Here is an 18,140-nt window from a genome sequence, read left to right as displayed (position 1 = left end):
ATTTTTGTTTTATATCATTTTGCTTTTATTTCATGTACTTTTAATTTCATATGTTCTTTTTTTTTACTTTATATACTCTTTTTTACCTTTAATTTATATCTTTTTTACTTTTTCACACCCTTCACTGCTTTGTCTAAACAAGGATGATTACCTTAACTAAATCACTAACTTAGATTTTACTACTTAATTCAACAAGGAAGATTATCTTAAGCATAGTGGCAGGGGCGTCAACTCACAAAATGTAGGGGGTGGGGCTGAATATATCGTTATAAATCTGGTTGGAATTTTTGGTACTTCAATTTTTTCAATAAAAATACCAAAAAAGGTATTTTACCTTTTAGCAAATCCCAAAGGGCATTGATGCCCTGTAAAGTGATTTTTAGCCTAAGAAAAATTTGATCTCAGATGTTATTTGACAGGGATCCTTTAATCCATTTTTTACTTCGAAAGCTTTGGCTTATGTTCCTTACGCAATTTTTGGTGCATTTTTTCTGCTGTACTATAGTTTTAATACATAAACAAAAAAGAACAAAAAAAAACAAAAAAACAAAAAAGAACAAAAAAGAACAATCTTGCTTTTATTCCGTAGTTTACGTTAAGTTCAATCCATCTACCGAATTTTCAAAATTTTGTGTACATGTCTTTTCAGATTAAAGTTAAGTTAAAAATTGGTTAGAAATTGTTGAAAAAAAGACAATTTTCCTTTTTTTAAGAAAGTTTAAATCCTTCTCCAAGAAAAATTATATGTAACATCATAACATCAACAAATGGATAAAGCTGAGACTTTTGAAATAGATATGATATTCTTGTCCTTTTGGTGCAGCAGTGAGTGCAGCAGTGCAGCAGGTTACAGCAGTGAGGTTATCGCAGATTTGCTTATTTCAGAAGGAACATCATTCTGCTGCCTTGTAAAATATATAAACCATATAAATATATATAATAAAATATATTAAAATATATAAAATATATAAAATAAATAATATATAAAATATAATATAAATATTATAATATAAAATATTATAAATAATAATATATAAATAATAAATAATAAATTTATAAATAATATTATAAATAATAAATAATATTTATAAATAATTTTTATAAATAATAAATATATAAAATATAATATATAAAATATATAATATTAAAATATATAAAATATATATAAAATATATCAAATATATAAAATATATTTTAAATATATAAGATCCCAGATTGGGATCTTAGTTTCGCCAAGAGTTTGATTTTTTTATATTCTTATAAATCCTTAGTACCCACCTGCTGAGATTTGCAGAAAGATGCAATTTGAACGAGGGATTTGTTTCGAAAAAAAGCATAAAAATGCTTGAAAAAACGCTGGCTTGATGAGGAAAAATCCCAACGACCCTCAACTTATCTTACAGAAGATAATTTGGTCCTTTGAAAATATGCTTGGAAAATCGCCGACACGATGAAGAAAAATTGCAACGACTCTCACCTTATAGAAAATAAGTTGGTGCTATTTGACCGACGTATTTGCTTATAATAAAAACGTGTAAAAATGCTTGGAAGCATTATCTTAAAGAAAATGAGCTGGTGCTATTACCCACGTGCTGCAATTTCCAGAAAGGTGCAACTTGAAATTATGAGTTGGTGCTTGTAAAAATGTTAGGAAAATCGCTGGCATGACGAAGAAAATCGCTATGACCCTCACCTTATCTTACAGAAAATGAGTTGGTGCATGGAAAAATGACTTGAAAATCGCTGGCGTGATGAAAAAAAATCGCAACGACCCTCACCTTATCTTAGAGAAAACGAGTTTAAATTTGATTGTTGATTTTCCATTATTGCTACTAAGAAGAAAATATTGATAGACTAATTGGAAAACTTCAACATATTGAACAATCAGTTAGTCGTTTGATTCCTGAGCGTAGTTTTTCGCCTACGCTGGAAATATTTCAACGCATGTTGGTTTTGTTTTCCCGTAAAAAAAAGCTGGTAAAAAACCGTTTGCAATCCACAAAATCGCTGTGGTTATCCACAAAACGCTGTGTTTGGGAACTATGGGTAATATATACGTTTGTGGTTTTTATGAACCAGCATGTGAGAAAATTATTTTTTAGTATTTAAAACTAACTAAAAATGCATCTATTCCAATGCTCATATTCTTTGTCTGCTACTGCCCTCCAGTTAATAGGATGACGGACTGGGATTCTGCAGGCCAGGCATTGAAGTAGGTAAGTCTCTATGGGATGTAATGGTAAGTCTCTCATCTATTTTTAATAATCATGATAGAGATGCAATATAGGATGTAAACAAAAGTGCTTGCTGAAAGAGGAAAGATCAGTGGCAGATGCAGGAATTCAGGAAAGGCTTTTAATTGTCTTCCTTTTTTTATACTTCTTTTGCTTGACTGGTTCGCGTAAATGTGAGTGAAAACTGCAAAAAAATGAACTGCATCTAAGTAAAAAATGTTGACCCTTCCCAAGGGGAGAGTGAAAAAATAAACGTAGAGCTTAACCAAAAAAAAAAATGTAACCAAAGAGAAAAAGAGAATCTACAGTCATATACCCCCGTGTTAAAAAGTGTGCTTTATTTGCAATGGTTTATTTTTGTGACATATTTTCTTAAGCCAATCGCATTATTCGTTAAGGGGATTCGATAATTTAAGACCGTTAAGACCGTTAAGGGGATTCGATAGATTTAAGACCATCACAGGATGGTTGGCCACCAACCCCCATTGCACCTCCTGGCTGAGGGGCGAAGAAACGGAGATCAGCACCGCCAGTAGGGACTGTAAAGTCTAATGCCGTATTCTTTACCCTTTTTTTTATCTATTGTATTACAAACTTTTTTAGTTTGTCTGGCCAAACTATTTAGAACTGATTGGGCGGTCTTGCCATATATTGTCAAGATTGAATAAGACCGAATAAACAACAGAAAACCGAAAGCTGACAATTATTTTCCCAGAAATCTTAGAAAAACCATTGAACTTCTTCCGTTTCTAACCAAAGAGAGAGAAGTATTCAGATTTAATGAAACTACATCATTCGAAAGTGTAAATGTTGCGTTTTTCGATTGAACGGAGTAACATTTTCTTTTCAAATTCATATTAAGGGCATTCCTGAAAATTTTTCTAGCATACTTGCTAAGAAAACATTAAATATCAGCCCAAAAGAATTTTTTTTTAATTATTTGTCAGTTTTGGGAGTTGTTCGTTGTACTACCCACCTTGATGTAAAACTTTACTGATTACACGATACATATTATTTATGATGTATGTATAATGAATAGACACCACTTACTAGCCTTGCGTTAGCTTTATTAATTTTTACCAAAAATACTTCGAGAGTTCCCTATGGTGCTGGAAAAACCCGCGAGAATGGGCCCTTTGTCTTTGAGACGGTTCAACCAACGCTGAACACTTCTTATGTCTAAACACTTATGTCTGCTGCTGTTGGGTAAAATTCCGAATCAGCAAAAGAAACCCAAAATCTGATTTTTTTTTTCATATTTTTTCACCTAGCAAAAAAGCTGAACGATTTTTCGACAAAACATTTTTTTTTTTTTTTTTTTTACAAAAAAAAAAACTATTTCTCTTTGACATACCGTAAATGGTTTGGTATCCAATAATTACAACCCAGATATGAAAGAGGCTACTTACCATGAATGGTTCTCTCAGTAGAACCTCTTTAGTTTCTTTAAGCCCCAAGGGTATCATAGGTAAGGCATTATTGTGATCATTTCCAGTAGTTGGAGCCTGATAAACTTCAATATTTGAATTGAGCTGTGCCAGCTCCTCTTTCAGAAGCTGCAAGTTGGAGTTGAGGAAGCTTAACTCGAGCGCAACAGTCTCGCGTAGTTTCTTATTATTTGTCGCCCTGGAAAAAGAAAATGATTGTATTGAAAATCTCCTGATGGCCAGTAACCTATTTAGGGAAACTGAAGTGCGACGAAAATGTAAAAAATTGGCTGTTCGCAAAGTCAAAATTCCTAGGCTAAAGTGAAATAAATAAAAAAACAAGTTTTTTTTAACTAAAAATAAGGAGCGACATTAAAACTTAAAACGAACAGAAATTACTCCGTGTATGACAGGGGCTGTTCCCTCCTCAACGCCCCACTCTTTATGCTAAAGTTTGACTCTTTCTCTCATCTGCACTTTTTAAAACAGTAAAAAACTTTCACGTAAAGAGCGGGGAGTTGAGGAGGGAACAGCTAAAATTCGTTAAGATTCTACGACTTTTAGGGGGTGTTTCCCCTATTTTCCAAAATAGGGCAAATATTCTCAGGCCCGTAACTTTTGAAGAAAAAGACCAAATTTGATGAAACTTATATATTTAAGATCAGCATAAAAAATCTGATTCTTTCGATATATCTATTAGTATCAAAATTCTGTTTTTTAAAGTTTCGTTTACTATTAAACCGGGTCGCTCCTTACTACAGTTCGTTACCACGAACTGTTCGACATTGTAGCTCAAATTGGTATTAGGGAAGCTATTCATAGGTCCTATCTTCACTCCATCCTTAATTGTAAGCCTTGAAAGCCCCTCACCTGTTTTTGCGTTTTAAAAGAAAAGAAGAAAACCCTGAAAACAAGAAAGGGTCCATGGCGAGTAGGAAGAAAAGAAGAAACATTGCAGTAGTATTTCACCTGTATGAAATAAGGTGTCCGCAACGTAGATAAGAAGCGTGTGAAGATCACTACTGCTCCCATTTTGTTTCCAAGATTGACTGTAAGCAAGAACCAAAAAAATCAAAAATTTTTCAATTTGAGGGTAGCCTACTTCTTATTAAGTTTATTAATAAAAAATTTTTATTCTTGGGTTCACAAAAAAAAAGACATGCGAACGTGCCTGGCTGTAAGTATAATTCTTTTGAACCTCGGCTTCTTCAGGGTAATTTCCAGGCTTTGATTTTAAATCTAACCATGGTTGTCACCAAGGAGGTTGCCAGGGAACTACCCCTCTGCCCAATGGCAAACAAAAGACACTACAAAAACTATTGAAAGATAAAAAGCCATGGAGCCTTTTGGGGAAGATTGTGTTGTAGTAATTTTTTTGTTTATGAATTTATTGTTAGATAAGAACTCAGAAAATATGAAATACTCTCACATGAGAAGAATTGCCAAAGGACTCCTCATTTGGGAAATGCCAAATTTGAATTGTCTAGAAATTATGACCAATTTTTATTGGAAAATTGAAATCCTTTGAGTAGGAAAAGCGTCAAGTTACGAGTTTGAACTTATCTATCCGAACGCTAATTTAGGCTGCATTCTTTACTCGTTCCTGACCGTTTCATTGACGTAGAACTATAACCTCCAAAGTTAGAATAAATCTGCTAAATCAAAAGTTATAACGATTGGGATAATCCTTTTCCTTATATTTCATTCTGTCCTGTATTATAAAAAATAAATAAATAAGACAAACATTTTTTTAGTAAAACAAATGTTAAAAAAAGACGAATTATATAAAAACTAATGAAATAAGATATCTAAAAAGTCCTTACATTTGCTCTGATTTATATTTAAAAACACAAAGTTTAAAAAAGGTAACTTGTTTAATGTTTAAAATCGTAGAAAGACAGATATATGAAAATAATGGACATTAGTCTTAGGAAATTTACGGGACAATGGGACGTAAGGGATATAAAACTACTAAGACATCAGCCTTAGGAACATATTAGATTTAGGGAAGTCACACTTACCCTGTTCTGGCTTTTAAACATGGTATTCGACTAACTTAGTGGTGTTAATGCCCTTTTTAATACCGTAGTCAAAAGTGATTGGAGGGATATCAGCCCCACTCCCATAATTTCCCCAAATACATCTAATCAAAATTTTTAGATAGACATTTTGTTCAACGTAGTTGAAAGGTCTGGAGGTACTTGTGTGTCAAACGCCCTACCGCTCAAGTTGTTCATTCATTGACGCATTATAGAACCTTTTTTTTCGTTAGTTTCTTTCAGCTTAGCGTGGGACAAGACAAATAGAAGTGACAGAATAGGTAGAAAATATATAATTTGGGCTAGATATGTGCACATTAGGGGGGAATGGGGGTAAATTATTTGGACAGTGTGAAGCTAGAAAACAATTCTTACTGCATAATATGCAGAATAATTGTACCTAACGCATTAGGGATGCAGACTCGCTATACTTGGCCCCTCCTCTTAATGTGTAAATATATAGCCCAAATTTATTTCTAAAGTATTATATTTTTATCTTACTTTGGTATATTTCATTATTTTATTAAATATTTCATCAGGATTGAGTGTCAGACAAACATATTAGAAGAACATTAGGTAGGGTGCATATCATACGAGTACCCGTCTGGAAATCACGTTTTTGAGGATGACACTCACGGGGGGCCCTTTTTCTTTTCCTTGGTCTGGCTTTCAAACATGGTATTCGACTGTATTTCGCAGTGAATAACTTACTGAACTACCCATTGAAACTTAATGGTATTCACTGCTTTAAACAATTAAAACATTAAACACTTAAAGAAAACGAAAAATCAGGAATTAAAGAACGGTAAGCTAAAAAAAAAAACGTAAAAAAGGTGAATGGGATGAAAAATTCGATAAAGGTAATTCTTATATATATTGACCCTGACCTGTATCAAAATTTGATTGTAATTTAAAAACTCAAGAAAGTCAATTCTTATACACTTCGATCCTAACCTATAGAAAATTTGACTATTTTTAACTCTAAATGTAATTGTACTCAATAACTTTGAATTATAAATAATAAATTTAAGTAATCAAATCCAGTGTTTTCACTCCTAGCTTATTAAGAGAAAATTACAATGATAATTAGTAAATTTTTTAGATTTTTTTTTACGTTTCATTATTCTTTTTTTACTGGGAATTTACCGGTCGGAATCATTGACAAACTCGCTGGTCGGAACCATTCGGAACCCTTAAGGACAGTTTTTTTTTGCTACCGTACTTACTTGGATTCGATCTGTAATTTCATTAGGTTTTCACCAATACATACATATCGATATTTAATCTTGCAATGGATAACGACCGTTAATAATGTTCAATGTTTTCACTTATCTTGGTATATCAAGAGATAAATAATCGTTTCGCAAGGGCCCCCACCTGCTTCATTGTTGAAAGCTTCCTCAGTTGATTTTACACTGATAATTTGCTCTTTCTTTACTTCTTTGTTGTTGTTTGTTTTTACTGATATTTCACTGGAACTTTTCTTATTGTTCTATTAGTGTTTTGCATTGTTATTATTATTATTATCTTAGAGTGTATTATGTTTGTAATCCAGATGTATACAAAGCCCTTACTTCTCCTGATAAATCAAGAGAAAATCTGTGGTTTATGAGGGCCCCTTTGGCTTTATTTCTCGTCTGATTTGTACTGATAAATTTTATCTTTTTTTAGTAATTCCTTTCATGACAGAAGAAACTCTCACGAAGTTTACAGAGTGTCCAAAGACTCTATTGTCCAAAAGACTCTATACTCCATGTGAAGATGGGAAATTTCAATAGGTTTTTTTTTCTCAACCTTTCCACAACATCCAAAAACTTTTCACAAAACCAGAACCATGTTTGGTTTCGTGAAAATTTTCCAACAAAGCTCCACAATTTTTCAATAAAGAAGAAATAAAGTCGAACGCAAACCTAATTCAACAAAACCATTTTTTTTCGCGAAACCAAAAAAAAAAGTTTTCCATCACTATAGAAAGAAAACTTCCAAAAAGAAGTTAAATAACTAAATCAAAGAAAAATTAAAAACGATGGCAACATTTCCTCAAAGGTTTGATCCCCCCCCCCATTATAAAAACAAATGGGGTAATCTTTGATTTCCACCTTTTCCTCTTGTTTCTTTTTTGAGACTTTTAGTAATACTTGGGGTATTAGTAGCTTTCGAAGGGTAGCTTAAACTTGATGTTTCTCATATATTCGAAGTAACCATAAAAAAAAACTGATCCTTTCGGTGTATATGTTACCGTGAATGTTCGAAATTGGTGAATGTCGACATTCACCGGTGAAGTTCCAAAATGCCTTTTATCTCCTTGGATTCAGTCAGCGTTACCAGTCAACTTTTTCGTTTTTATGCAAAGTTTGATGGTGACAGGCTAGGTAATGTTAATTTCCATAACATTAACTTTCCAGAATTTCCAAAGTTTCACACGTATAAGAGTTCATCTTCATCTGCCCCAGCCGTTTGTTTCTAAAGTACAGCAAAATTTTTCTCCTTGGATTTAGTCAGTGTGACCAGTCAACTTTTTCGTTTTTATGCAAAGTTTGATGGTGACAGGCTAGGTAATGTTAATTTCCATAACATTAACTTTCCAAAATTCCCAAATTTTCACAGGTATAAGAGTTCATCCTCATCTGCCCCAATCGTTTTTTCTAAAGTACAGCAAAATTTATTACGTTACATCATTTTACTATTTAATTTTGCTGCCGAGACAGAAAAAAACTTTTTTTCAAAATAGTGCGGTTAGACATCATTTATGAGGGTTATATACTACCCTCGCCCTCCTATTCAAACCTTAAGAGAGGATATCTTTGACAGAAGGGATCAGGGGTCATTTGCGATAGTACTTAATTGAAAATGCTCGGTTCTTTCCCCATTCAGAATTCGTTATGGAAGAGCTTTTACCCTTTCAAAATAAGAAGACCTTTACAAAAAGAAAGGCTCTGTCAAAGTAAGATGTTCATTTTTAACATTAAGAACAAGATATAGATACGACTCAGGGGTCGCAACTGTATATTGTTCAGAATAGCTGAATTGTTCAGAATTCATAAATACTGAATAACTTTCAGTCAGTGGCATATAGATACGACTCAGGGGTCGCAACTGTATATTGTTCAGAATAGCTGAATTGTTCAGAATTCATAAATACTGAATAACTTTCAGTCAGTGGTATCAATAAGGGAGGATCAGGAGGCATTTGCTCTCCTGGGATTTTTACCCCCCCCCCCTTAGATGTGAAAAAATACCTTTTTCGGCATTTTAATTGAAAAAAAGCTTTTTGGTGTTTTCATAGAAAAAATAAAGCAAATTCCCGTCCCTTGTAATTTTTAAAATGCACCCCTCCTAATTTCCATGAGCTAACACCGCTGCTTAAAATACCCATTAACTTTCCAAAATTCCCAAAGTTTCATTGCAAAGTAAAAAAAAACTTCATTTCTTGATTTTACGATACCAAAATCATGGCTATGATTGTAAGAGCAGGGCCTTAAGTTATACCCTTATGTAAATGTTTAGGCATTATTAATGGTTTTGCTTTTTAAGTTTTGCTGTGAGGTAATCAAACGTGAAAAAATCGTAATTTTTTTGTTACCATGAGTACCCTTTATGCATCTTGCAACTGCTAATCCATCTGCCTATTTGCAAATTACAATACCGTTTAGGTCTGTACAATACTGTAAAGTACAGGTTTAGTGGACAGAGGCGTCACTGGTCAAAATGTTTTGGGAGGGGGGCAATGGATTCAACCGACTGGCTGTTCATTTTTAAAGACTGGTGTGGGTGATACTGCTATTAAAATTGTTTATTTGTACTGACGGAAATGGATCGATTCATTTAATTAATAGAAAAAAAATGAGCCAGTTAAATGGCGGCACCACTATTTCACTCAATTAATTTTTTGAACGACTGGGTCGAAACATGGGGGCCGAAGTTCTCACCATCCATACGTGACCCCCCGTATGGGAGAGAAAACTCTTCACTACGTGCCAAGCTTTTAAACTAAAATTGACTCCCTGGAAGAAATTACGTTATCAAATCAAATAGCCTGGCTCTTTAAAGTACAAAGGATATGAAAGTAAATATATCTTTTGCTCTCTGGCTCCATCTTAGGTCCATTTATACCTGAAAACCAGGGTTTTCTCAAAAACCAAGATAATTACCAAGGATATCAAAATGAAAAAAAAATGCCCCTTGAACCTATTTTTTTGGCTATTTCAAAATTACGAAGATTTTAGCAAAATATCACATTTTCGTCAGATGTTGCAAGGTTGAAATATGAAAATAAACTACCAAAATTAATTAGTTAAATTTGGCAAAGCCCTTTGTCTGCAAATATTACAAATTTCACAGTCTACTAATTCCCAAAGACAACTACGCCTGCAATATTTTCAACTTAATTTTTCTGATTTTTACCTATATTTACTTTTTTTTTAATCTCGGTACCCGCTACTACCAAAAAATGCATTTTGGATATGGATATCTTTTTAAGAAAAAAATGAATTCTCGATTTTTCATAGTATTTTAAGATATAACCTATTATACCTATTATACTCCACTTACCATTTTAACCTATTATACTCCACACAACACTTGGCAGGGATTTGGTATATCTTCGGGGGGGGGTACAAAAAAGCTTAGAAAAATGCAACACCTTTTTTATGTATTTTTTCACTCGTAATGAATCAGAAAAGCATTTTGAAGTGGAGGAGGAATCAGCCCCCCTCCCTGGGTATGGCCCTAGCCTTGGTACTATAACTAAACGTTGTTTACCAAAAGACATCTTTGAAAACAGCGCAGTTATGCCCCATCGATAATAGGTTGAAGAAACACAGCCGTCACTCTCCCATTCAAAGCTTGAGGGATTATCTTGGAAAAAAGGGGTCGTCATTTCCATCCCGAACTCGAGACAGAAGAACTATTATCCTTTCAAAATACAAAGACCGTTGCAAAAATAGTGACTCCATTAAACTAAGATGTGTTTTTTTTACCTTCAGAACAATGTACAGAACCGACTCTGGAGTGATACTTAAGATAATATCCAGTATTCAAAAAAGGGTTGCTTTCTACTAGGTGATTTAATTCGAGTTTGACAGGTGACCAAGTATATTCCCGAGGGGGATCAACAGGGGGTAGCTTTTCCAAAAAACTTTTCATAATGGGAAAAGATAGCAATCGTAATTATATTTCTTCCTGTCTGGTGGGAATAAAATTAAGTAACAAAAACCCTTTCAGTCCTAATAGGATTTAAAATAAAACATGGGACTTCAGCCGTTTTGAGGGTATTAAGAAGATGAGTTCGAAAATAAACGTTTCTAATCTCTTTTTTTTTTAATGCTTGGATTTTGGGTGTGAATTGAATGAGTCCAGGTGTTTTTTGGTATTTTCTTTCTAAACAACTGAAGAATTTGACAACTTAAAAATCATATGCTCAGCCTCAGAAACTCGATGCTGAGTCTCAGGGTCGGCTGACCGTCTCAAAGAAAAAAAAGGCCCACTAGCAAATTTTCCCATCACCACGGGAGGCCCCAAAGCAATTTTGAAAAAAAATGGAATTTTAATTGTGTCAACAGTTTGAAAAGCTATCGAGAAACTAGTTGAAAATAAAGAAAACATATAACTTCTTTCTAATCACTACTTCTTTTGAACAAATTTGTAACATTTTCCAAGTGGGTATTTTTTTGAGGGGGGTAAATTTTGTGGGACTGCCCTTTCCTGAGCTTTAAAAATAAAATTTTGCTCCGTTCAATCGAAAAACAAAATTAACACTGTCTGATGTTGTAAGTTTCATTCTTTTTTTTGTGCACACAATTTTTGTGCAATAGTTTTTATGTTTTTTGTTTTTTTTTCTAAATTAGGTGTTCTATATTTTCCGAAACAGATTTCCATGGTCTAGAAAGGTTTTCAAAGGCATTAAATTCAGGTTAGGCTATGTTAACAAGCCCTCCTTTTGCTTCTGCCCGCATTTAATTTTAAATTTTGTAGCAATATTATGATATTTTAAGGTCTTCGAATGTACGTTCGTGTATTCGGGCGTATATCTTATGTTTAAAATTTATTCAGAATTTTTTATTCTTTGCTACAAAAAATTTCTCTTCTTTCTGCTAATTTACATAGATTAATGACCAACACAGAAGTCATTAATGGTTTTCCCCTTTTCCTGAAAAGTTGACATTTTTCTGCACAGGAGGTCTGCACGCGAGGGCCGTAACTTACAAGTGGGGATTTCTGTTCGATTTCTTTTATAGGCTAATTGTTCTTGCAATCTTGATTATCATTTAAGTTGATATCTTTTGTCGTTGAAAACAGCATTTTTCAATTTTTAGTCCTTGGGAGGAAAGGATACAGAATTAATGTTTAGGGGACACCGACGATACTTCGTCCCTTTGAATAGTGCTACTTTCAATTTTTGGGGGGAGGGGGATTACACGCCCCTGTTCCCCACATCCATCCCTGATCCCTTGTTAAAAGCATTGAGACATATTATTGTCTTTACACATATGCTCAAAATAGAATACAGATGCTCACATAATTAAGTTACAAGTCATAAATTCAGAGAAGTAACAGCTGTTGAAAACAGTAACAGCTGTTACTGAGAAGTGATACTTTATACGAAAAAATAGTCAAATACTTGTCATTCGCCATCTAAGAGACCCTTAAATCCAAACAGAAATAGTTTGTCTTTTTAATCACTGTTTTTTTGAAGTTTATATTGTTTCTACGATCAACCAAAGCGATTTGGAATAGGACTCGGATATGTGGTGTGTCCTGTGGCGGCAGAGGGGATTTATTTCTGATGGCAATACGTGACCAGGGGTTCGATATGTCGCTATAATAGGGTCCGGAATTGCGTGGAGATTATGTATTACCACCTCCAAATAACCGAACAAGAAAAAGAAGGAAGGAGAAGTGGGAGAGGAAGTGCATATTCGTAAAAATAAATTTGAGAGGAGTCCAGATTCACCAAAGAAATCATGAAGTGTAGAATAATAGAAGATATATAATATAGAAAGTGCAAGAAAAGGATAAAAACATGAAACTTTGTGGGGATTTAAGCTGAAAGTCCCCCTCACCGGCCCCGGGAAGTAGGAATTAGGTCAGACATTTTTTTTTCTACTTTCTAATAAAATTTGATTGAAACAACAGTTCTGTGACACGTGTCCTGAGAAACGTGTTCCCTTATTGCTGTTCCGAGGCTTCAGTAAAAAAAAAAAAAAACCTGTTGTTTAATTGATTTTTCACTGAATGTTCACCGCAAATCTTTTCTTAAGGTTAGATAAAGCAAAGCAAGATCTAAGAAAAGATGAAATATCTGAAATTAAACCCCCTGACATTTTTTCTGTCCAGCTGGCGGTGGTGAAAAAAAAATACTCCAATCTCTTGGTGTGTGAAGATCTATGACAAATACTAGTTTGATAAAAATAACTTAAAATTAACTTGAAATAATTTAAAAAATTAACTGTGAATAAATAAAAAACGAAATACAAGAAATTACGTTTTATTTGAAAATGTCTCTTATTTCTTCTAATATTTATCAAAACTTAAATTTCTCTCCGATCGGACTATTTCAAAGTTTCCCAAAATTTCGGCCCTCATTCACATTTTTCCTTACCTTTGCTTTGAAAGAAAGCTAAGGAGAAAGCTCTCTTTCCTTTCTTTTGAAAGAAAGCTATCGTCTTCAATGAAATACCGTATTCGCTCTTTTTTATATTACTGTATTTACTTTCAAATTTATTCTGGATTTATTTGATTTTGTCTCCGTGATTTATTTATTGTGTTTGTTCATTCTCGTATTTGTATTACCGTCTTTATTTTCACCATTCCTTTTGAATTACTTGTTCTGTCTATTTGTTTGTTTAATTTTCCTTTTTTTCATCTTTGTTTTTCGGCTCAAACAAGCTATGCTTTTGAGTCGAAGCTAATTAACTGACTGTTTCTTTAATTGATTAAATTAATTATTTAATTGATTAAATAAATTAATTAATTTCTTTAATTGATTAATTTAATTGATGGGATAAGTAGATCCAATGATTGCGAATTTCTCAGTAAAATATACAAATGAGCAATGGATTGGAGTACGTGTCTTCGTGTGTCAGCTAAGAACTGGTTAACAACCATCGAACATGAAAAAACTTAAAATGAAAGACGGACAGAAAGCTACCGATATATTTTTTTTATCTATATATTTCTATCTATCTATATATTTCTATATATATATTTTTTTTCTATCTATACAGGTGATGACAATTTGGACACGCAACTTGACTCATGCAATGAAAACACCCTTTGTAAGAATTTCTGTTACCCGATTGCATTGATAATATAGAAAAAAAAAATGATTAAGGACCATAAGTGGACGTGGAAAGAGTCAAAACAACTATTTTGGTAGATATTTAAGTATTTTGGAACGCTAAAATTACAAAAAGCGTAATTTTATGCCTAAATTTGCTAAATTTTTCTGGGGGAGTATCAAAGCGTTTTGGTGTACTGAAATCACAGGAGTGTGGTTTTAAGGGTAAATTTGCAATATTTTTCCAGTGGGCTTCTTCAAACCAATCATAAAGGGTTTAACTATATATTAACTATATGTATATATTAATAAAAAACAGAGGTGCACATGCATTTATTCAAAACGAAAGTAAAACAGTTCAAAATAGGGATGAACCTTTTTATTGACAGTGAATAGATATAAAATTTAACTGGATATTTCGAACACATCTGCTGATGATGAACACTGTATATGTGTTCGAAATATCCCGTTAAATTTTATATCTGTTTACTGTCAATAAAAAGGTTCATCCCTGTTTTGAACTGTTTTACTTTCGTCATGGAAAGGCAGTGTGGTCTTCGGAGTTATCTTATTCAAAACGATTTTAGATGTATCACAATATTTTGAAAGTGCTGAAATTGCAAGGAGTGTGGTTTTATGCCTAAATTCACAATTTTTTTTCCGGGAGGGGATTTTAGACCAAACTCAGGGGCAATGACCCCAGAAAACTTTTTTTTACATTTTTTCTGGTCCTCAAAAAAGAGTATACAAAAGCCTATAATTTTTTTCTTCTTTTTTTTTGTCTGTCGTCCGACATACTCTGGCTTGTTTAAATATGATACAACAAATGTGACGTTTAAGAGGGTTCTAGAGTAATCTTCATTCGCCATTGCCATACTTTGGTCAGATATATGTGGCTCAGGTTTCTTAAAAATGACATTAGTGTTTTGCTACAAAATTTTGGTGGCTTTTTGCAACGAATTTTAGAGAATTCAGGACATTAATTATTTTTTTTTGTGTGACCCATCTGATCAGGCAAGTATGAAAGAATTCAATTGGGGTACAGGTCGACATATTGTGAGGGGGAGGAGATTGCAATTTCAAGGAATACCAGAAATAGGCAAGTGAAAGGAGGAAAATATAAGAAGCTACACGGTGAATCATAATAAAAGACGAGATTCTGCGGGAAGGGGCATGGATTCGAAACCCCTTCACCATTCATTTGGGGAATCAGAAAACATACTGTAGGCCGGAAAAATACCCCACATTGCCAACTATTTCGTAACCTTGCGATATAGAATGAAAGAATAGGACAACACGTTTCTCATCCGTCACGTAGATGATCAGATATAATAGACTTAAGAAAGAGTAAATAAAGCTTAGATGGGGGAGTTGTACGGAGGGGGTTTCTGCTCTGATGATTCTTTAGTCTGTACAACCATAGTGTGAAATTGTGGTATTGATCCATGTATTTACTTGTCAGTCAATTGTGTAAATGAATATCATCCCCTTATCTATATTGTTGCAGTTATACTCGGGTGGATTTACTATCAAATTAGCGCAAAGCACACGGTTGCGATGTTCAGCGTACTAAATTTGTTTGTGAGTTGTAAATTGATCTGCCTAATCACACATGAATTGCAACCGCCGGTTCAGATCGCATGTTCGTTTACCCCCCTCTTTTAAGAGGACTTAGAACTGTGCGAATTGTTTGCATGGTTTTATTCCGCGGTCAACTTTTTGTTTTAGAAAGCGATCTATTGGAATAATCGTCGCTAAAAAAAAAACCTGTAGGTTCTAATCCGAAGGTGGATAATTGCAGTTCAGGAACCAAATATTAACTGTTCTTAAATGTTGGAAATGAAGCTAAATAAAAAATAATGAAAAATAGATTTTAACCATAGCCTAATGTCAAAAACGAAATAGGACTATTAATCCCAAAGAGAATCAAATCAACATGGTCTTCATTCCATTTGAAATTACCTAGTTTAGTCTTGAGTTAGGTTATGCCCGAGCTACATAATAGTCGCACCTGTCGATCAAATGAAAATTAAAAACAACTACATTGTAAATGACGAATTCGGGGCGTGATTTTATCAGTTGAGCTATATTCAACTTTGAAGCATAATTTTTATGATTGACCAATTAGGGTGAAAACTAAAGTTGTTTTTTTAAAGAAAAGATGAAATCTTGGAACAACAGTTTTAATATTAAGAATTTATGAATATATTTTGAATTAATACAACAATATTATATAAGGTACGTCCTAATTATATGGCACACTCTAAAATACTTTAGTAACAAAATTATAAAAACTACGAATTATGGTAAGGGCCGCCCAGAACGCATTACATTAAATACCTAACCTAACGCAAGAAAAATACCACATCTATATATGAAATATTTAATAAAAAAATATACCTACAACGTAGACCTCAACTGAGCCTAAGCTAATTTTCTTTGAATATTGTCAGCCAATAACCGGTTATTGTCTTATTTGTGCATCTATATTCCTGAGTGTGTACCATATAATACGGAAGTACCTTATATAATAGATACTATTACATAATATAACATATTATTAACTATAATATGATATGTTACCATGTAACATTATAGCCTATAATACGATACAACGAATTTGGCAAAAGACACAAAGTAGATTAAAGAGTCGTAATCATCATTTTTTGGAGGGAGGGGGAGTCTCATAAAAATTTGGCAAAAGACACAAAGTAGATTAAAGAGTCGTAATCATCATTTTTTGGAGGGAGGGGGAGTCTCATAAAAACATTAGTGATGACATCAAAGTTTCTGTGTGCCAAAATATTCCTACGTGTATTTAGGTTACTTTTGTACCAGTTGGCTGAAAATTTCAGTGGGGGAGGGGGAGATTCAAACAGAGTAACCCCTGGATACGTCCATGGTATAGTATCATCAGACAATAATTAGGAAAAAATTAGTATGTAATCTATTGGGTCAGCGTGATGTAATCTATTGGTTCAGCGTCGTAACTTTCACGAAAATGGGGTGCCCTAAAAACCTCAAAATTTTTAAACACCGAAACAACATAGAAAATCTTAGAAATTTACAGTTGTTGGGTAAATAAACCTAAGATGGGCCCAAAGTTTTGGATAGTGAGAAGTTATATGTATCCTTTTATTTATTTATTTTTCGTTTTATTCCTTTCAGGGTCAGCAGGCTATCAAAAGGTCGTTGAAAGATGTCCAATGGCTTATTTAGAAGATTGTGCACCAAGTGCTTTTTTTATACTCTTCTAGATGACACCATCGTGAAGTTCCGTAAAGCAATAGGAATTGCACTCTTCGGTGTCATAGATTGCACATTCGGTGTCGTCTGGAGTGGAAAGGCAAGGGTACCATTATAATCTCCATGATAAAAGATTCTTGCCCGGAGGTTTACGATCCCCTCAGTTTTTTGCTCCCGATCTCAGTCCCGCTTAGTAAGCGACAACTAAAAATCAAGCTTTGAAAAAAAAATCAAATATTTACTTTCATTTTCCTGAAAATAATCATATTTTTTACTGTGACTTCTCAAAGATACCGGTGATACCATATCCCCCGGAGTCATTATCTATGTGACAAAGTTGCTCATATTTCGTGGGAAAGCTTAAAGGAGGTAGGAAGTTAAGCTTATCTAACTAAAAGTAAAGTATTCCTTACGGGAGTAAAGAGTGTAGTTGCAACTTACAACAAACGACAATGGCTGCTTCACAGATAACACTGTGAAGCATATATATCAACAAAACTATCTTAAATAAACTGACTCGTAATACTTACCAGCATAAAGAGAACCCTTAAAACTACCACTTTACTGCAACTAAGGTTCCTTGAGCTTTTGTAGTGATTTATTTTGTGCTAAACATTTATTGATAAGATACCTGGTGAAAAACTAATTGAGGGCCTTAGAACATCTTATTTTGTGCATGATATTCATGGAATGTTCTGATCCTAAGAGAACATCCTGATTTTTTGCATACGTCTCGTGTTTTCAGTAAAGCGTTAGTTCTAGCATTCTACAACTATTGGGAAATATCACAAGTCAGTTTATTTGAGACACTTGTGACACACTTACTCCCACCGTTTAAAATTCTACAACTATTGGGAAATATCACAAGTCAGTTTATTTGGGATAGTTTAAAAGACACTTGTGTATTCTGCAAAGC

The 18,140-nt window shown here is 33.5% G+C and overlaps 1 protein-coding gene across 1 annotated transcript in view; it reads right to left on the bottom strand.

The window, feature by feature from the left end:
- Window positions 1-18,140, bottom strand: part of LOC136033194 (rhophilin-2-B-like) — a 140,510-nt gene that overhangs the window by 61,076 nt on the left and 61,294 nt on the right. The window contains exon 3 of the mRNA XM_065713905.1: window positions 3,644-3,860. Within this exon, the coding sequence (XP_065569977.1) occupies window positions 3,644-3,860 (217 nt within the window). The remainder of the gene's footprint in view (window positions 1-3,643; window positions 3,861-18,140) is intronic.

This window comes from Artemia franciscana, chromosome 11, assembly GCF_032884065.1.
Source record: "Artemia franciscana chromosome 11, ASM3288406v1, whole genome shotgun sequence".
NCBI lineage: Eukaryota > Metazoa > Arthropoda > Branchiopoda > Anostraca > Artemiidae > Artemia > Artemia franciscana.
The sequence above is the reverse complement of the archived record's forward strand: the minus strand, read 5'-3'. Positions and strand labels throughout refer to the sequence as shown.